Here is a 22,336-nt window from a genome sequence, read left to right as displayed (position 1 = left end):
ATTATTAAGTGGCTGTGCTGATACAGTTACATACTCTAATTTGTTACCATCTGTACTCACTTTGCAGTGAAGCTTGTTGTTGAGGTATAAGGAATCATTTCTTATTTTGATGTATCTCCGTTCGGTACCATTGTCAATTAGGGATCTCCTCTCCTTCAACAATAAGCGTTCCTTTTGACGCTCCTGGGGAGTTAGATCAGGTTTTATGTAGATTGGAGCTTCAAGCTTAGACTTAGAACTTAGGATGTCAATTGCTGTGTTTGAACGAAGGAACTTCACCAGAAGGGGTCTGGGACGCTCACTCTTTTGGTCATACTTGCCGAGACGATACAAATCTTTTATATCACTAGGTTCAATGTCAATATCAGTTGCAGACAGAGCCTCCATCACGTTTTCCATGTCCTTTTTCATTCGGAGTTGTGGTGTTGGATGTATGTGTGATCAATATAGAAGATGTGATCGTGCCCTCATCGTAGTGCAGCAAGGGAACGCGCGGAATGGAGGCTGGCTGGTAATCTGACAGCTGTAGTTTGTGAAACGATTAAATGTTAGCGAGAACACCCAAGTCACCCTTTGGAAATTTTGAGTTCAATGCTTAGACATTTTAATGACGGTATGGAATAACGTCTTATTTGAACAGGTTATTTGTTCTGATCTGTTGCAGGTGCCAGGTGGTTTTACGGCACTGCCACGTGATAGTAAGCGCCCTGTGCTATACAACCAGGTCTGACAAGGTGTGGTCAGTACAAGGTAGCGAAGGCAACCAATGTTTTAGCGTTTATGATTAGTAAGGCTGTAGCTTCCTACACACAGATATAGGATAGCTGGATCGTACAGATAGTCATCGTAGTTTCCTGCACGCAAGGATAGTTAGATCATGCAGATAGTCATCGTAGCTAGGTGTGTTTTTTTTGTTGTTAATATATTGATGTCCATATGAAAATGGGCATGTGTATGTATGTTGCATGCTTTGGGGTCTGCCCACCCAATGCCCGGGCATGGCTAAATCTCTAGATACGCCACTGTTCAATAGTGAACTGGTTTTCTGTTGCACAAATTCAAGGATGTGTCTGACTGCTAGCCTTGAATCAGGCCAAATGCCAAAACTCCAAGATCAACCAAATCTCAATTATAAGCCCAGCTATGCATGTGAAACCATGCCCATAGCCACCAGGCAAATGTGATTTGGACCAAGATGTGTGTGTAATTTCAATGTATCTATAGTCAGACTGGAAATGGAACACTCACATTAATTACATGCCACCTAAGAATCCTAGGATTTCTTAAGTGTAACATTTCACATGCTTCACTTTAAACAAAACAGGTTAAATTTGTTCATCTATTTTCAAGGGATTCCCAGTTCAGCTGCATGGTCCATGAAATTACAGTGGGATCTTACAGTGTGGGCTGCTCTGTGTTGGATCTACTCTAGAGTTGAGATTTCAAGATAGACTGCCAATGTACCGACACTGTTGTAGCATATTTAAGTGGAGGACAAATGAATACAGTAATGCTAAGTATACAAATTTTTCATAATGAAATTGATATCCCATTTTGATTTGTACCTCCACTTTGCAACATATTCAAGAACAAGAAGTTACCACCCTTACCGCTGTCATTAAATAACCAAGATCTCACCAGTCCTTGTTTTTTCCATCTACAATTTTGCTTTGGAACAATAATTATCTAAAGGCTCTAATTCATATTTAGTATTTAAATCTGTAATTCACCTTGTTGTGGTTTTACTAATTTTATTCTTCATTTCCTTTGAAGTTGTACAGTATAGGTAAACAAAGATAAATTTTCTCTCCCATCTTATTCTAGGACTGAGAAAAATTTAATTATTTGTATACAGGCTCAAAATTGAGAAAATATAAAGCAAGTGAATTAATATTATACAGTCAGTTTGCTTTTGGATATTTAATGTCTCCAACTGTAACAAAAATTCAATGAATCCATGCATGCATCTCATCGCTGGTTATCTGAACATTCTGTAAGTGATACCTCACTCAACCATATATTCTGTTTATTAGACTGAATAAAGTCATGATCACCTAGACTTTTCCTGTCACCAGTAACTTTCTACTTAATTTCTCTGTGGATATTACACTCTGAAACTGAAGAAATTGAGTGGTCTGCTAAACTATTTATCTTGTCAAGATCACCAGAAGCAACTGACATCCAATCAGCTACTGTATTGTAGTAACAAAACTTGCCTTGGTCATGCAATAAATGAATTGAAGAGACCTGCTTGATATATCAGGTAATAGAACAATGCACTGCATAAAACAGCTATTAATATTTTATTATTATCCTATTTCATTTCCTGGAAGTTCCACTGATGAATGCAACTTCAGCAATGATAGCGGCTAGACAAGCTGTAAGTTTTGAGTCAGAAAGCATTCCATTCTGTAAAATAGACCCCATCCTGGATTCAACTCACTACTCAGGCTAATTAAGATATCTGACATTATGTAGTCCACTATTCTGTTAATGAATCATTGATGTTCACACAATATAGCCTCCTTGAGGTATCTGAATGTTTGCTTTTCACACACTGCACAAAATTCCTTTAGATTCTGTTTAGCCTGACAGAGTTGATTCAGCTTGTCACCATACTTGTTTCCTTTGTAGTGTAGCTACATACTGCCAGATTTATGCCTATTAGAAAGGCTGAGCCCCAGATTGTACATTCTAAAGTCAAAGTAAGCAAAAACAACTCCATATTAGCAAAAAAGTCATGCATTAAGTTCCCTATACTTGATACATCCGAAGATAAACAGCAAGAACCCACAATCGATCCTTAAGTTTGTTTTATCTTTCTTGGGGTACGTTTGTTTACCAGCTGGAAGTGCCACCGATAACTTGTACAGCAATGGTAAGCTGCAAGCTTCAATTTGAGAAAGCATTCCGTTTCGTACACTGTTAAAAATAAAGAGTAACCACCACTCTGAGAGTTCCCAGTGTAGGGAGGATTTAACACCCAATGGAGAGTAACCAACACTATGAAGAGAATAACCATTACTCTGAAGAGTAAGTGACACCACCTTCAGAGCATGTGTTACTCCCCAGTTACTCCTTTGGAGTAATGGTTACTCTCCAGGGGTGTTAAATCCTCCCTACACTGGGAACTCCTTGAGAGTTGTGGTTACTCTTCATTTTAACAGTGTAGTTTAGTCCATCGTTCCGTTCCGTTCCGTAGAATAGACCCCACCTAAAATAACACCGTCTTCTGAACAAGGTGCCATAACTTCTGCGTACTTTGGTTGACAGACACGAAGTTTGGTTTATCAGATTCCTTGATGAAAGGCGATTCAATTCATGTGTAAGTTCTTTGTGTAGTAATGAACGGGAAGCTAAAAAGGAGCCTTGTACTGCGAAATTTACGTGTCACAGTTCAGAATGCCCGTAAAAACACGTGTTTTTAAACATATTTCTGTTAACTAACCTGTTTAACAATTTGTATGGTCGGAGCCTTATTAAGCATCCTTCACTGCGTAGAATGATACCAAATTTAGCGAATTTGGTTGAGGATAACAACTTGTAAATTGGAATTTTCCCGCCAAGATAATTAAATTTTTAATGTATGGAGCACGTATTATGTCATCATCAGCAGTAAATAACTGTCGCTATGGCGACATTTTCCCATTTGTATGGTCAGAAATGGATGGAGAAATTCAAGGGCTTTCTTTTATTGTATGGTGTGCTGTAGAGATTTTGTGAGTTAAAGGTTGTAAATTAGTGTTTTTGTGTGTAGTGTAAAATACATGTATTTTGTATACAATGAATGATAAGGAATGATGAAATTTTATGATCAGCCTGTTTTTACCAAGTTGAGTTTTCAAAAAAGATATTACGAGGGGTCCGACACCTTCTAAAAATCGTCCAAAAGCGTACGAGATTTCATATCAATTGCATGATTTCTGATTTCAAGGACTGATTTCTGATTTCAAAGTTGATTTCTGATTTCAAAGCTGATTTCTGATTTCCAGACGATTTCAGACATAAGTTTCTTTTACGGTTGATTTCCGTGATTTCACGGTTAATCACGTCATTTCCTTTCGGATTTTCGAGCGTTAAAATCTTGGTTAGAAGTCGTGGAAGTTGCTAGGAGATAAATTTGAGCCTCGTAGAGCCTCTTTATTGCGTTGCCCGGTTGATCTGTCCTCGTGGTAGCGGTAAGTGTTTGTGTATCATGAGTGCCTGCTGTTTGCTTGAGGTGTTAAACCTCCTGTCTCACCACGTGTTGAACGGAGGTGTGAACTAGCTAGGAACATTCATGCATTGGTTCTGGATGCTATTAATACCAAGCAAGAGAGATTTTTGATAACTGAGGAAAGCTTATCCTCCAGTTTAGCAAGTAGTTCCAATTGCAATCGAGATTAACTTTAGTTTACTGACACCTTTCCAGCATGCCTTGAAATCTAGCTAGCTTAAACTGATGATATGCTGTATCAATCAAAAAACAGATTAACCCATTATGTACAGCATGTACATATGAGCTATTGTGACTGACATTCCTAAGCCTATAGGTGTATCATCCATTGTTTTAAAAGCATAACTTTGAGCCAATGCATATATTGTATTAAATATTAATCAGTGCTGTAAGTGGGTTACTACTGCTAACCCGCATGACCTGTTGACGTGGATTAGTAATCTGGATGAGACCCAGATGTGACCTGGATTGAGTAGTATAGACCCTGTGTAAAAATATGAAGTTAAAAAGATCCATAACTTGTCAGGTTTATTTGTTGCGTAGAGTATATTGAGGATATAAGAATCATCTACAAGAAACAAAACATAGCTATGATGGATTAATAAGTAGGTGTGGCTCCACTTAAGCTTTTTACAACAGGCTTGCTTGGCAGACCAGTTACCTATAGCTTGACCTATATACAAACAGCAACATGACAGTGGTTCTGTGCATATACCTGAAGGGTGAAATGCTTCCTCAATGAGTGGGCATGGCTCTGCATATTTCCCTGCATAACAAAATGCATTCTCATTTAGTAAGGTAGCTCCTTATTTTTTGTTATTTAAGTAGTGCATTGTTTGCATTTCTGTGATATCATCCTGGTCAGATCCAAGTATTCAATAAAAGGAATGAGACTCACTTGACCAGGGAAAACTTGAATGCTGATGACCCAGACAACCTGGATGACCTGGCTCACTTATATTACAATGCAGATATTGGTCATGAGGAATTGTCATAGTGGCAATTAGCATTGCTATTTAAATTGAATAATGCTATGGTGTTAATGGTGTTATTACGCTTTGTAATCACGCTACTACAGCGTAATTAAAATTACGAAACGTTAACTTTTTTCTGCAGTCTACTGTACCTGCGTAGTCAATAATGTGTACCTTAATAATTTAAGCAGAACCACATGATAACTAATGTAGCTAACGTCATGACTGCATATACATGGGTTAAACTAATTAAGTATAGGATATACTGAAGTGTATATATATGCATTATATACTCTTCCTGCTAAACATTGTAAACTAATGTTTTGTGGCCCTTTTCTTTTTAGCTGCTAGCTCAGCCCACTTCTAGTAAATTCCATTGCTTGAAACCAACCAATCCTATATTTTCCAATATGAGTATTTGTACATAAGAAATCTTTGAGGTTTGAGCAGCTAAAAGGGTGTGAATGCTATTAAGAAGTGATAGTTCCCTTGGTGACTTATACTGGCTGCAATCTAATATTGTCTCTCATTCAGTAGCATATTTATGTATAGTTGGCTATTGTTAACATATACTCCCTGTAGGTCTTTCAAGGTAAAGAGCTATGGACGACAGCTTAAGCGAATCTAATTCTGAAGAGCTGATAATTGTGTCAAAAGAAGAAGAGGCTCGTCTTGCTTTGAAAAATGAGCTGCCTGATTATGTTGTCGAAAGTTTTATGGCTACTGGTTATGACACACTACAAGTAATTTCCAAAATGGATACCAGTAGGAACCCTGGAAATTCTTTACAGGAAGTTGAAGAATTTATTTCTACAGAATTTGCTGGAGACCCTCACTTTCAACGTGGTGTTACAAGCAATGGCACTTTCAAATTTTTGCCTGGCCACCGACAAAGGATTGTTGATTTTGTTGAAGCAAATAGAAAGAAACTAGATCAAGAGGAAAAAGCTAAACGATTGAATTGTAAGCGATCCAGTGGTAAGAGTAATATTGCCATTCCTTTCAAACAAAAAATGGCTAAGAGCGATACAAATTTGGCAGATACAAATTCTTCTAAATCAAATGATGGCTTAAATCAAGCAAAAGCAGTGGCAATGGTGCGCCAACAGATTTGCAAGTGGCAAAGAGAAGGAAAAAATCCTAATCATTTAACGATAAAAGATTTTAAAGAAAACGAACATTTTGAAGTCAAATCTGTTGCCTCTGAAGACACCGATAGCTCTTGTTCTGGTCCTAACTTTCGTGTCTATATTTATTGCACTTTATGTCATAAGAATTACACGCTTGGTTTCAAAGATGGAGGTGCACTTTTATCTAATTACACTCGACATATCCCCAAGTGTGTTAAAAATAATCTAAAGACATCTAAAGATAACACCATCCATAATTTTTTCACACCTAAGACAGCATCTAAAGCTGATTCCAAGTGCTCACAAACAAAGCTTAAAGCTGGTCGGGATGATGTTTCAGATTTTGCTAATGTTTTGCCTACAGAAAATCCATGCTTACCATTGCCTGAACAAAGCAATACTAGTTCTTCGTGTCCTTCTTCAAGTGTTTCTCCAGACAATGTTCCTACGTTAACATCAGTAGATAAAAATGTTCAGATTGATAGCATTAAATGTTCAACCATTCCCAAACAAGCCATGCAAACACAGTTAAATAATAGCGATTCTACTGTGCCGGTTTTTCGGATCCCCCCTCCTGCTCGCAGTTAAACAATGAGATAGGAGGGGGTGCATCATTTAATTGTCCAAAAGCAGTTAAACCCCACACTGATTGGTCTAGGCCAACTCGGAAAAAGCTGTCATTATTAAAGGCAGGAAGTGACCCAGCTCAAAACAAGATTACAGATTTTGGTGATATTTTGCACAATGTTAAATCCTTAATAGAATGCAATCCAGATGTAATGGAAGAGTGCCCATCTACTGAAACTTTTACTGCTGTATTCCAAAGGTTGATTGCCAATGCTGAAAGGAATTTGGACAAACAACCACAACAAGTAAGGCATGATATAATACTAAAAAAGTTTGCAACTTCACTTTTCATTTACTGTGGATCACGAGCATATACCTTTATACATAACAACATGCCACAAGCACTGCCTAGTCTCCGGACAGTCCAAAGGTTTGTTGCTAAGGATTACCAACCAATCCATGAAGGAGTTTTCAGATTTGATGAGTTACTTAACCATTTGATTGCTTTTAAATGCCCCAAGATAGTAAGTATTGGTGAAGATGCTACTCGGGTCATCAAAAAAGTGCAGTACGATGTAGAATCTGATAAACTTGTTGGCTTTGTTTTACCCTGCTGTGATAATGGTTTACCTCAAAGTGATGCTTTCATTGCTACTGATTTTGAGTCTATGCAAGAGTTTTTCAGTGTTTCAAGTGTAGCGAAATATGCATTTGTTTATATGGTGAAACCACTTACAGACAAAGTCCCAGCATTTTGTTTGTCTTGCATTGGAACGGATAATAGATTCAGTGCTGAACTAGTGCTAAAACGATGGAATTACATTAACAGTGAACTCAAAAGCCGAGGTATTCATCTCCTAAGCATTGGTGCAGATGGAGATTCAAGGGAACTGAAAGCAATGCAAGTGTCCACACAATTACTGTCTTCCTCCCCAGGATCCCTGTCCAGAATGTCTCTAGCTGCTAACACAATTGAAATACCATCAACCTGGAGTTCTTGGTTTCTTTTGAAACGACCAACATCGATAGCATTTATACAAGATCCAGTTCACGTTGCTGTTAAGCTTAAATCAAGATTGCTAAGACCATCAATTGTTTTGCCATTAGGTAAATTTGCTGCTGGAAATCACCATTTACGAATTGTACAAAGTGCATTTTCGAAAGACCAACATGGTTTGCGAGAAAGAGATGTTAATCATAAAGATAAACAGAACTATGAAGCCGTCACATGAATGACCAGTAATTCTGTCATGGAAATATTGATGAGTATCCCAGATGCCAAAGGTACTGTTGTATATTTGAAAATAATGAAGTCAATTACAGACACATTTTTAGACAAGAGCCTAGAATGTTTGGTAAGAGTAGAGAAGGCATGGTATTGTGTTGTTTTTTTTACGGTACTGGCATCAGTGGGTATTGCTCTGCCCAGAGTACAATCTTTCTGATAATTTCATCACCTGCAATACCTACACATGTGTGGAACTGAATGCTCACTCACTAATTGTGTACATCCTGTCATTGCAAGCTGTCTATGCATCAGACAGTAATAGTTTTCTCCAATGGATTCTAGGATCACAGTGCTGTGAGAAAGTATTTCGTTCCGCTAGGAGCATGAGCAGCGTGTTTTCTACTGTCATTAACTTTGGAATGTTAGGGTTGTTACAAAGGCTCCACAGACTACATGTTCAAGGGATCCTGGAATCTGAGTCAGAAGAAACAGAAATTAGATATCCTGAGTCTCACAAAAGAAAAGAAGGATACTCAAACACTGTGTATCACAATGTTGCTTCTATCTCACTTGAAGACATTTCAAAATCTGTTGACAAAGCGTTAGATGATGCTAAGAAAAGTATTGACGAATTAGGAATGTCACAGCTACTGAAAGCTATTGATAAGTGGGATAAACAGCCAGTATTTTTTCTGAAAGAGAATGAGTTAGTAAAAGAAGAGAATGATGATCACGAAGAAGAAGTCTCTGAGTCAGCTGTGCCAGAGGAGGAACCATCTCCTGAAGATTCAAGAGAAGTAGCATCTGGAATTCTCAAACTTTCCAAAGCCAAAATCATTGATGGTAACACTGCTGAATATTTGAATTCTTTGCACTCTGCGTCGTTTAAAAAAATAGAAGCCAGTGGACTACCAGTATATGAAATGCAGTCAACTTCCTCCACAAAACACCCATCTAAAGTAAAGCACTCTCGTTTTGTGGAAGTATGCAGTGGTGACAAGAGTGTATATATTCATAAGACCACAGCAGTTTAGCTACTTCAAGAAACTGAACGGGTTTCTAGTGACCGTCTGCTTCGTGTGAGAAGCAAACAGCCTTTCTGTACAAATTCTAAACCAGCAAAGACTCAACTCCCTTCCGTAATGCATCCGATAGTGAACTCATCTGTTACTGTCGGTGACATGTGTGTCTTCAGAACAGCTGCAAATGAATGGAAAATTGGACGTATACTTCAGTTTTCATACTATCAAGAAAAAAAAGTAAGTGCTAAACAATACCGTGGCTTAACTGCTGATGTTTTGAACCCAAACATTGGTGTACTGTGTAGCTGGTACACTGCATTGACGAATGAAAATCATGAATTTCCACAAAAATTTATTCTTTCTAATGAAACTACTCATATGCACATTTCCATGAAGATGTACTTGTGTACTATACTAAACACAGCATGCTTTGGAAATTTAGGTGATTCTCCTACAATCCAGAGTGGTATTAGCCAAACCAATTCAGATAACATGAAACTGATAATATCAGAAGAGTTCACTCTTAATTCAAGTACCCTTTTAACTATTCAAAACATTTTTCAGGACAGCCAACATGCCGATAACCATACATCTGCTAACAGTAGAAATTCTCCAATACTTATAAACGATGGCGACATAACTGTATCTAATGCTGAAGTGAAATTACAATGGACAATATGTGGAAGAATCACGCTTACCAGCAAAGACAAACAGCTGATACTCAATGGGAGTAAACTGAAGGACAATCACATAAATGCATTTCACAATGTAGCAAAGATGCAATTTCCTCTAATTGGAGGATTACACAATACTTTAATACTCAACAAAACCTTGTTGAATGTGAGAGATTTTGCACAATCTTTGCAAATTTTATTTATTCCTGATCGATCACATTGGGCGTTACTACAAGTTGAAGGTAGTAATGTTTGTTTATATGATTTGATATTTACATCTGCCAGCAAAGATACTCTGAAAACTATTGCAAGGTTAATTCAATCCAAGGAAAAGTATTTTGATGTTACAATTATGAATGTTCAAATCAAAGACAAGCAAATTCCGTGGATTGTGGGCTTTATGCCACAGCAATGCTTTCTAGCTTACTATTGGGCCAAGACCCAACAACAGTGGTGTATAATCCAGCAGAGTTACGTTTACACTTGACTGAAATTCTGAAGCACAACAAGATATCATTATTTCCAACTATAAAAACTCGGAAAAGGGCTGCTACAATAGCTCGTGTAGAGAAATGCTACATTTATTGTGTTTGTAGACTGCCAGATAGTGGTGGCGAGGATATGATCTGCTGTGACAATTGTGATGAACGGTATCATACTGCATGTTTGAGCATTTCAAATCTATCAGTGATAGGGGAAACGTGGTACTGTAATCAGTGTAACAGTAAAAAGACTTGAGTTTTGATGGATACGTGTATCTTATAATATTATAATTCTATAGTCATATCATTTACTTAAATAAAATGATTCAAACACACAATAAATACTATAACATTATTTTACTGCATGGGTTGTATAAAAGAATCTTTATAACAGCAACATAATTCCAGCTGTATAATACGTAGCTGTACAAGTACATGATACTTATTATAATGAGTCTAAATGCCATGCATGGAGGCAAGCATTTCTCCTGATGAAGTGATCAAGTTTTTATCCACCTTTGCATATTAACTTGCAGTAGCTATGGTATAGTGCAATCGCCTTCTTAATTCTTGTTACGAATGAATCTGCAAAAAGATTGATTGACTTTATCACTTAGCTATGCACAAACAGCTAAAATTAGCTAGTCTAGATTTTTTTGTCAAGTTCACCTGCCTGTTACACCTAGTCTAGCACCTAGCTATGTACAGCTAGCTGTATGATGGCTAATCAATGATTGTTATTGTTATCACAGCTTTAGCTACAGTTGAAGTTCAGTAATGTTGGAAGGTATACATGTGATGGTAGTGGGTAGTTTAGAAATAGCAATGCTGGAAGTATAATAGTTGTCTAGATCTGCTTGAGGGTTGTATGGATTCTAGTGTCATGCTATAGACGGGCACCTCATCAAGCTCTTGGTCGAGCAGCGGCATAGCTCGAGAGCCGAGTATAGCAGCCCAACTGCATGAGTCAAGGCCAATGAATCCTCAAATAATCACAAGTATGGAAATCCGCGACAAGTATAGCCGGGGAGTATAGCATCTAGAATTAATCAGCAGAAGTGAGTACATAATCATATCAACCTGAAAGAGCGAGCGAAGAGAGTGAAAATCATGATTTCATTGTGATTTCACGTGATTTCATAGTGATTTCAAGTGATTTCTTGGCAATTGTGTGATTTCTGATTTTGTTTACTGATTTCTGATTTCAGCAACTGATTTCTGATTTCAAAACTGATTTCAGCCGAGAGCGTACGTGATTTCAACAGGTGTCGGACCCCCCGAGATATTAAACAGATATTAGATACATGTAATGCGTAATTCTTAACTTTTAAAGGTTTAACCCAGTGTTTTGAAAACTTTTAATTAGGGCTGCACCGATTCTAGTATCGCGGTATCAGCATCGCGGGCCGATACTGCTGTTTTCATGAAATATCGGAACCGGCCATTATATTGTTGCAGATACCGATTCTTATCATGTGCGAGAATAAAACTAGCACACTGGACACCTAAAAGCATCAAGTATAACACTAATAGCTAACTACCAGCAAAATTGTAGTGATCTATGCCGAAACCTACGTGTGAAAACGCTTTACTGAGAAAAAGATCGATATAGCTACTCTATTAGAACAGTCAATAACTCTAATAGAGCAATCAGGTAGAATTAAGTGACTGTTTCAATATTAGAATATTTTGTTTTTGTAAGCACCATTATGATATTATCTACACTTCTCCAGAAGAATACTGGAATATCCACTGGTTTGCCTTTCAGTGACTTCTTTCTTTGTGAATCTTGATTGGCTACTTCATTATAAACATGAACCATACTGAAAACATGTACAAGATTACCATGAAATGCACTATATAATAAATGTGTGCACTATGAAGTAGCTACTTTAAGGTACTTGGTATCGGTACTTGTACTTGCAGATACTTCCTAGCTGAGTACTTGGTATTTGAAGTATCGGTAAAAGGTGGAATCGGTGCAGCCCTACTTTTAATGTTGACCACCTGAAAATGCTTGATTAGACAAATCCCATACATATGTTTTGATATGATAAATTTATTGAATGTCTGTTAGGATACCTGTACATAAAATGCGTCCAACTTTAATGATAGTTTATTTGTCATGGGTTCATTCTACATGTGGGTAAGAGTTATCACAACACTGGTAAAGATGTGGTTGCATTATTCTGGCAATGCCCAACTTTCATGTCAACATAAGAATATACCATACATGACTTTAACATATACTACAAAACAAGCTGTAAAGCGGTTGCTGCTTGGCATCCATTATTTTCAATCACGTAATCTCTACTGGGTGCTCCATTCTTAAGTTTTCACAGTCAGTTAAGTTTTAGAAGTTATGATGGATTCTGTATGTTGATGCGAATAATGAATTTTGCACATGAATTACTTGATGATGCATTTCATTTAGAAAACAGTTGGAAGTTCATGAAACTTCGTACAGAATCACACTTTAGTAACTGCATTGTTATATACTGTATAGAGCAAAACTTTGGTGTCTAAAACATTATTATAGGCAATTACTTTATAGCTATATACAATTGAAACAGATAAGTAGCCTGAATGCATTTCGCTGCAGTAATAGGCATTTGTCATGACAATACCATCCTAGTACTCTTTAAATAACCATAGTCGAGAGTTGATCTACCTTGCTATCCAAAACATAGTAACATGCATCTCTGGCATCTGAGCAGGTGAAATAATTATGCTATATTAGCAAACGTACACCTATGTGCTCGTTTTATTTAAATGGTCTCCCTCCTGCTTTTAGGAGGATTCCCTGGATTTAAAACATTTTCTTTATCTGCAGAATAATAATATTATTGAAATTCTTGGTGATAAACAATTCAACCTGTATACCATTATCCCCTTATAGTAAGTGTGCATGCACAGTTCTGAATTATACGCTTTTATGTAATATTAGTATAAGCAATCTATTATTGGTGTTACTACAATCACATCTGAACGTGTCTTAACTCCAGGCACTGCACCTAGGTGATTATATACTTGTCAGTGTATACTTGTCAGTGTGTATGGCATTAGTATAATGAAATTATCATCCCCAATTGTAAATTATAGGTAAAATAGCTACAATTACAATGAAATTAATAGCTCTATAGCTTCATAGATAATGTCACACTTGTTTAAAATTTCACATATATCACCAAGGCGATCTTGCGGACCTTCAACAGTATAACTGTGACATCCATAGCATGGTATCTGTAGCTTACACTATCATGAGCTGAAGGGCACATGGAGTATTCTGACCCTATACAAATACTATAAAGGGAACATATACATGCATGGCACACGTGCATGCAATTGCTCTGCTACAGTGTTCATGAGCAAAACTGTACAGGTATACAACTCGGCCAATATAATTATAGCTGTAAACAGCAAAGTCAACAAGTGTAGCTATGATATTCTAATGACTGATTCAAGTATATAGAATATGATGCATGTCAATTAACTGTATAGCCTATACAGCTAGCTATATAGGATTATTATAGGTATACTGAGATACACAAGTGAGCCTGACCTTTTGCTAGTTGTAATACCGCCTATCTTTAAAATCTCAGTCACTGCAATTGCAGCTTTCTTTTCTAAATGTCCAGGCCTAGAGGCAGAACGCACCACCGCCGTAAATCGCCATCTAACACTGTTCAGATTTCAGCATTACAACCACCCTGGGCTTCAAGGCATCCTTCTGCATCGATGCAAGTATAGTTTGAAGGTGAGCAGTTTGTTGTCTTGCGCGGAATTGCAATATAAAGTTCAAGGTTGAGCATAATCTTTTCAAAAGTAGAGACTGGCATGTGATACCAACCTTATATGGCTTCACACTACCTGGTGTTATATTCTGGTGTATTTACTGTTGTTTTGATCCATTTTATAGCAGCTTCAGTGATTGTAATTTTGATATGAAACTATTTATAATTTCTCTTTGTAGTATAGTGATGTCATTGTGTTATATAATAATTACTAACCTTAGTGCTTACAATGTGACATAAAGCTGAACAGTGTCCAAAAAATCTATTAATATTGGTCTTACATTTTGTTATCTGATTGTCATGTTTCCTAATTGCGACTTGTGCTGCCAGTACTTACCATGTTATATAGTATTACTGATTTTTCTAGTTAGTTATCCTTGAAAATACATTAGGTACCTGTGTATACTTAGTATTACATAATACACACAGTTTTATTTGTGAATCACTTGCTTTATTCATGTAATATTCTGAGTGGTCAGTCTACAAAGAAGTGGTCACTCTTGAGAGGTTTTACCTAGCTCATATGCTGTTCTCCATAAAATAGTTATGTGATGAAAATTTCATGTCATTATTAGTTTCCTATCTAGATTTATGACACTTTGAATATTGTGTTTGGTGCCATGCGATATATGTAAAAAGCATTGAAAATACTGTACACAAAAATCTTCACACTGTCAGCTTCTTTTGCTTATATCTTTTGATAGGAACCACCAATTGAGGTGGGATTTACACTAAAATGACCCTGAAACATAGCACAATATTTATCATACCAATGAATGCATGGAATGTTAATTATTTAATTTAGTTGGAAATCTCTACTATTAGCCACAAGTAGCGTACACCAAAAAACTTAACTCTGAGCGTGATCTTGTATGGCTTCTCGAGCGTAATGGCGTTTTGGCGAGAAGAAACGGCCCGATTTGGGCTGGAAACTGGGCTGACGACTGTTGCAAGGTGGTTTTTGCTCCGTGATTATTGTACGTGGGCGGGTTATCCAGATTAAATACTCTAATAGAGCAGTCACTTAAATACTCTAATAATGCAGTCAAGTGTATAACTACAATCCTTGTACTGAATTTGACAGCTATTAAAGGCACCAGTAATGTAAATTGTAGCTCATATTAGGAGACTCTCAGTCTGTATGCACATTGCAATTTGATCAGTTTCATGTGTGTACTGAAATGTTGACGGTGTTACTATGCAGAATGCAAAATTACACTATTCACAACAGTCTTTATTATCAATAAAAGAAATCTCATAATCCATTACTGGATTAATTAAAAAGTACACAAACTAGATGAATTAAAAATTGGAAATTTTAAAGTGGGAATAGGGATCGCTGAAAAAAGCCACAAAACAAGAAGGGATCGCTGGGGTGGTAATGTAAACCACAAATCCCTACTCACTTCAAAATGACAGAGCATGTAACTAAAGATTTATGACAGAGTCAAAATAGGGATTTGTGGTTTACATTACCACCCCAGCGATCTCTTCTTGTTTTGTGGCTTTTTTCAGCGATCCCTATTCCCATTTTAAAATTTCCAATTTTTAATTCATCTAGTTTTATAGAACTGGCAACCTCAATTTGGTACAACTCAGCACATTACAGGAGTTTTAGTGACACTACAAAACATGGTATACTTGTCAGCATCATGTTTGGCTTCTTCATATTGAACAGTGCCTGAGTTTTTGTGCGGTGTTTGTTTCCATTAACAACAAATTGTCCTGCCTGCATGCAATGCCGGAAGAGCCAGGAAGGTTGAACCTCCTCCAATTTTTATGGTGGCTATGGCACAGTTGTTGCGATACCAGCGAGGTATGTTTCATTGTTTAAAGTGTTTCATTGTTTAAAGTCAAGACCACAGTAATAATTGCAGGGAATGCACATGCAGGTGGTTTGCCATTATATAGAAACCAACTTTATGCCAAGTCGCCAATGTACTTTGATCTCCTTATTTTTCATTATTGCATGGTTAGAAAACTATACAACCTGCCCATGTTGCTATGGTCTTCCCATGTTAATCTGTGCAGTGACCGACATAGTATACTGCCTAGTAATAAGCATGGTAGGAAACTGTTCACATATTTTGTTTCATAGAGAACTTCTTGAGTAGTGGGCCACCATGACATCAGTTTATGTATATCTTTAGCTGGTGTTCATAATACTCATGTCCTGTCTGTAAAGTGTACCTGTCTACTTGCATTGCATATTTCTAAACTTCATTTCTTACGTTGTTACTCAATTGCCAAGGCTAGGTACTGCTGAAAAGTGGCCCATATACTTGAGACGCTAGATGATATTTCACAACATTTATCTTAATTGAAATACACATTTACTGTACATATTTGCATGAATGAATCCTAAGTGTCTATCAGGCTGCACTCCATATTCCATGATGGGTACATTCCAGGAACCACGTCTGTATAGCAAGATATAACCCACAAATGGCATTGGCCTGTGAGTATAATAAAAATCACTTCATGGTACTTAAGTTACCATGGCACTTGGAGCAGCTAGTTATTTTGTCATGGTATCAGTAGCATATATTTACAAGTTGTCTAAATGTTTGTGTATCCATGTCTGCACTATAGTACATGCATGCCTCTGTACCATAGGTACCACTATTCCCATAACCTATAGGTTACAAGTATAAGTATTGGACTAATGACTATAGTGAAGAGGATTGTTGATGCTGTGAAAAGTTTTGGATGAAAGGAAAGAAAAGGCTGTAACTTGGAAGTATATACAATACAAAGCATAACGGATCGTTGAACTTAAATAATTTTTTCCTTGTATTTTACATATTTGTTGAATACACAGCTTTTGTTCACACCATTCTAGTTTAGTCATCAAATGTACTGTTATGTATTGTACGTGTGTACATTAAGGGGCTTACGTATACAGCATGTGCATTGCATGTATGTATGTATGTATGTATGCATGTATGTATGTATGTATGTATGTATGTATGTATGTATGTATGTATGTATGTATGTATGTATGTATGTATGTATGTATGTATGTATGTATGTATGTATGTATGTATGTATGTATGTATGTATATTGCAATTTTAGATATTGGGACCCATTCGGTTGGGCATTTACTATGGTATATATCATTCACAACAATTTCATTACATTTTCACAGCTTAAAATTTCACATTAATTTCATGATGTTTTGTAGTACAATATTCATTTCATTTTCACAACCTTTTAATCATTTCTTGCATACTGAAATATTGTAAATTCCAGTACAAAAGTATTTTCAGTACAAATTCAGTACTATAGTTACTTCAAATTTCACAACATTTTCACAAACTTTTCAGTTAATGAAATTTAAAAGATTCACGAACTTTTCATGTGATCAATTTCATACAGTTTTCAGGTTATTATTTTTGTGTGAATTTATTGTGAATATTTTTTCATACTAATTTCATTACTTTGGTATCCAGTAGTGCGCATAACGGCATACAAATCTATTAAGAGATGTTGCATAATCCAGGACTAATATTGCAAAACCAATCCTACACGTAAATAACTCACAGTAGTGGCCGCGCGTCTTTTATATGGGCTTGTGCTTTGTAGTTTCTTGGCCGCGCGACTCACTACCTCTACAGGCAGAAATATGAATTTTATATGGAAATGTCTCCAAATTGCAGTATTTATATAATTAGCATCTATTTTTCAAAAATTTCCTTGGGGGCATGCTCCCTACTTTGCACACCTTAACCCAAGAGATTAGTACCTTGAGTTAGCCCCCCCTTGTATAAATCCTAGATCCGCCCCTGATCATTCCTGAACCTTCGCATCTCTAGATCTGTACGTTACCAGAGATATTCTAAATCAAAAAAAAATCATGATCATAACCATAAGAGAACAAGCAAGTACCCTGATTCTGCAGTTGGGGCTCTAAAATTTAGTGAAATTACATTTTCAGCTCAGATTATATGCACTCTTGATCAATTTTCTCACAAATATCCCAACAAAATGCTAGCAACTAAAACCTTCAATAAAATAATTACATACAGTCAGTACCTCTTTGTCATGTTTCATCAACAGATCACATGACAGCTCCAATGAGGAGACCCCATGACTGTTCATAGTATAGTGTCCTTAGCCTGGAGAGCTTGACAGTCACACTGCAGCTGTCATACACCCAACTAACTTTAAGTGTTAACTATAATCTATAGTATCCAGTTACAGTCCATCAAATTCACAGACAGATCCCGAATGGTGGGATAGTTAACAAGACTTTCTTGACTGCTCTATTAGAGTGTTTCTATGCTACAAAGAAGTATTGTGCTACTGTATATTATTGACATTACGACATTTATCAGAATTTTCTGCTGGTAATTACTATTCCCAATCTCCATTTTCCTAGAATTCTACCTGCCCATACACATCATTTGCAACTCAGTTCATTTGTGGCTTGTTGTGACATGCCTTAACTACTGAACATACAAGTACTAGAACAGTAAACATGACCTGTTTGTTATTTTACAGGTTTAGTGTTACAACAAGATCTAATAAAGGTCAATTACATGTACTTGTTTACAGTTACAACACAATACAAGTTTCTAACAACATTTGTACACAGAATTCTGTAATAAAGTATATGCCCATAATGTAGTGTATGTCTACTGCTTGAAACACTAGTACTGTCTAGTTTGCTTCAAGCTAGTTTACTTGAAGATGGACTGCATAGCCATGTAGCTATGAGCCATGCATGTACTGTTGTTGTACTGAAAAAACAACAACAACAGTCTCATTGCTACTACCTCAGTACTCATCTCCATTTGCAATCTTAAGCTTGTACGATTAATGCACAACTTATTTTCCTATAGATTTGAGTGTATTCATGTCAATTTTGCAGTATTAATAGTGATAAAACCACTATATATTTGCATTCCCATAATGTAAAGTTAAAATTAAATATTTTTATACATACATATATCCACAAACCATGGTACCTATACATTACATTATCAATTACTACAATCATTATGTCTAACAGCTTTAGTTTGGAGTGTATCACATCAGTATAGATGTGTCAATTAATTAAGATCATTCCTTGTCTGCACTATAAACCATCAATTCTCCTAGGCTGTGCTCCACAGTAAACGTTTTTTATCATATCTATCATCTGCAAGAGGATACTAATATAATAGTGACTACATCAAAAGTTAGGATTATGTAGATGATACACATCTTATCATAAACCACAATAGTGAATCATACAGTATGATAGTACTGTATATTAGGGACCACAAAGGAGTAGGTGTGGCCCACAAAACAACATCACCAAAAAACCAGCCTCAATTTTCCCAGATGAAGATGAAGCACTAATGGTTAGGTAAAACTAAGCTCAAAGAAGCTTTCAGATCAAGCCAAAACGCCTTCAAAAGTTGCTATGGAATTTCAATAATAAAAGAAAGGGTCTTCATGCTCAAACAGTGGGCAGAAGGAAAAACTCTGCCCAATCCTGTGATGATGGAATTGTTGCCATTACAGAAGCAGCATTGCCATGTTGAACATCAATAGCAACCTTCTGAATTAAAAATTGGGTGGCCCTATTACCACCAGACTGTTCCATTACCCGGGAACCTATCAGCCTCACTAATGAATGTGCACATGATCCCCAAGTACCCAGGGTCTCGGGGAAAAAATTGATTTAGCTGGGGCGCGTGGTACCAAGTGGGAAAATGTTTTACCACACACAACATGCAAATGGCCATACATCCAAGTATTCAAAAATGAACCAAAACTTCCAAGTAATACTTTTATGCCTTATGTATAATTGTAAGAACAAACCTGTACTGTGCATGAAAACCTGCAACCAGTACACACTACACAAACACATACACACACACGCCATCTGCACACACACACTACACACACACACACTATGTATTATTACCATTCCAGTTTGTGCATCTTCATCATTTGGCTTGCAATTGCTGGCAACAGTATTATGCAATAATCCAGGCACTATGGAACACTCAACATCACCATCCTGTAGCACATAAGTGTGATAAATACTAAATACAGACATTACCGATTCCTTAGAACAGCTACTATCTTCCTCAGATGTACTAGTACTACTTTCAGAGCTGGTGCCACTGCAGGGTACCAGTCTCTAAATAAATAAAGTAAAAATTAATGTGAGTAAATATTTGTACATATCATACATACATTACATTCATATACATACGGACAGACTAAGAGTCACATAGAGACTAGGAGTTAGTACATAAATGTGTACAGAAACAAACAATATACATTACTGATTCCTTAGAACAGCTATACTAGCTGTACTCTCTTCTGAGGCACACGATGCACACACAAATAATGTATTATTACCATTCCAGTTTGGGTATCTTCATCATTAGGCACTACGGAACAGTCAACATCATCATCAGTCCTGTAGCACATAAGTGTGATAAATACATACAATACATACTTCACAGATAAATACAGACACAAACAATATACATTACTGATTCCTTAGAACAGCTCCTATCTGTACTCTCTTCTGAGGCACACACACACACTACACACACACAATGTATTATTACCATTCTAGTTTGTGTATCTTCATCATTGATATTTGGCTTGCAATTGCTGGCAACAGTATTATGCAATAATCCAGACGCTATGGAACAGTCAACATCACCATCCTGTAGCACATAAGTGTGATAAATACATACAATACACAAATACAGACACTACCGATTCCTTAGAACAGCTACTATCTTCCTCAGATGTACTAGTACTACTTTCAGAGCTGGTGCCACTGCTACTGTAGGGTACCAGTCTCTAAATAAATAAAGTACAAATTAATGTGAGTAAATATTTGTACATATCATACATACATTCTGACATTCATACACATACGTACAGACTAAGAGTCACATAGAGACTAGGAGTCACAAACAACATTTAACGTTACCTTACTGGTCTTATAGGTATGATTTTTTGGAGGAGTGAAAAATTCAAAACCACCATCAGGTGGGGGGCTTGTAATGATCTAAATGATAAACCAGGTTATACAACATTACAAGTACCAAAACACAATCACACATTGTCCCAAAGGGAATTCTCTGTATATTAGGCCACTCCAATTTGTTTTTATGTTTCTGGTCATCTGGAGTTTAGTTTTAGGTGTGGGCGGGCGGAATTCAGCAACAAAGCAATAATGAAGTGACTGCTCAATTAGAGTATTTTTTTGCGATTTTCTGACTGTTTTATTAGAGTATATCGATCCGTACAAAGCACTATGCTCATTTCTTGCAGGTTTTCACTGATAAAAGATGTATAGTAACACGTAAGCAGTTAGATTTAGCATGTTTGTAGCAGCCCAATATTTGTTTCTGAAATCCAGCTTTGTCGAAAATCTGATGCGGGCATATTCCCACGCATTTCTGAAACTTCACTTTCTGTAAAAAAAGATGCGGGCGGTGGACCAGAAACATAATTACCAATTGGAGTGGCGTTATACCTCACAAGGACAACTTTCCTGTTACTGTAACCTCCACTGCTGTGCCTACGGCACTCTTAACAGGCCGGCTTAGCCTGTCTCTGTCCGCATGCAGTGACATTGTAGTGTAACAGTTATAAAATAGATTCTATTTATGTTTTATATGAAATCAAGACACACGGTAGTGTGTCGTGCGGCCCAAGAAGCCGGCGTGCCACCCGTGAGTATATTAACAGGAAGAAAGAAAACGCAATTTTCACACCTATGTAGCTCTGTGATCCCTTACCCGATTGCAACCAAATTTGCTAGAGAGGTGCCGGCCAGTAAGGGGAGTCTACACACCAAATTTGAAGAAAATCGCTCCAGCCATTTCCGAGATACGAGCGAACAAAATTTCGTTTTAATTTCTTCGTTTTTTTTCTTCTTCATTTCGCACACTTCGCAAAATCCGCCATAAAACACGAATGCGTGCTCGGATCGGACTGAAATTTGGCACACTTAAAGGGCTCATTACGGCGGATCTGTGTACCAACTTTGGTAGGAATCCGATAAACATTCACGGAGTTATGACCGATTATTTGCGTAAAATAAGGTCGAAGGTCTGTCACGCCTACAGGGTAAACTCCTTTGAGGAATCAGTTGAAAATTGCTATGTAGATGGAGCAACCATCGTAGGAGTGCCTTTTTGTGGTTTGAAAGGAATCGGGATAAAGACCACGGAGATATGACACAAAACCCGACCTGTGTCAAAATTACGCGATCGATTTTTAT

At 37.0% G+C, this 22,336-nt stretch overlaps 1 protein-coding gene across 2 annotated transcripts; it reads right to left on the bottom strand.

The window, feature by feature from the left end:
* Positions 1-19,011: 19,011 nt before the first annotated feature.
* LOC136239258 (uncharacterized) lies at positions 19,012-21,607 on the bottom strand. 2 transcript variants are annotated; one of them, XM_066029991.1, is made up of 6 exons: positions 21,038-21,607; positions 20,818-20,904; positions 20,664-20,765; positions 20,449-20,509; positions 20,006-20,224; positions 19,012-19,231 (listed from the first exon to the last, which is right to left on the bottom strand). In XM_066029991.1, the coding sequence occupies exons 3-6, from the start codon at positions 20,687-20,689 to the stop codon at positions 19,169-19,171; spliced, it is 369 nt and encodes a 122-aa protein (XP_065886063.1). In that variant the 5' UTR covers positions 20,690-20,765; positions 20,818-20,904; positions 21,038-21,607; the 3' UTR covers positions 19,012-19,168. The 2 variants fall into 2 exon arrangements, with proteins under 2 accessions (XP_065886063.1, XP_065886062.1); XM_066029990.1 differs by having other exon boundaries at positions 20,664-20,904; positions 21,038-21,606.
* Between the last annotated feature and the right edge of the window lie 729 nt (positions 21,608-22,336).

This window comes from Dysidea avara, chromosome 11 (genome assembly GCF_963678975.1).
Source record: "Dysidea avara chromosome 11, odDysAvar1.4, whole genome shotgun sequence".
NCBI classification, from domain to species: Eukaryota; Metazoa; Porifera; class Demospongiae; order Dictyoceratida; family Dysideidae; genus Dysidea; species Dysidea avara.
Note: the sequence above shows the minus strand (reverse complement) of the source record. Positions and strands in the feature narration are given on the sequence as shown.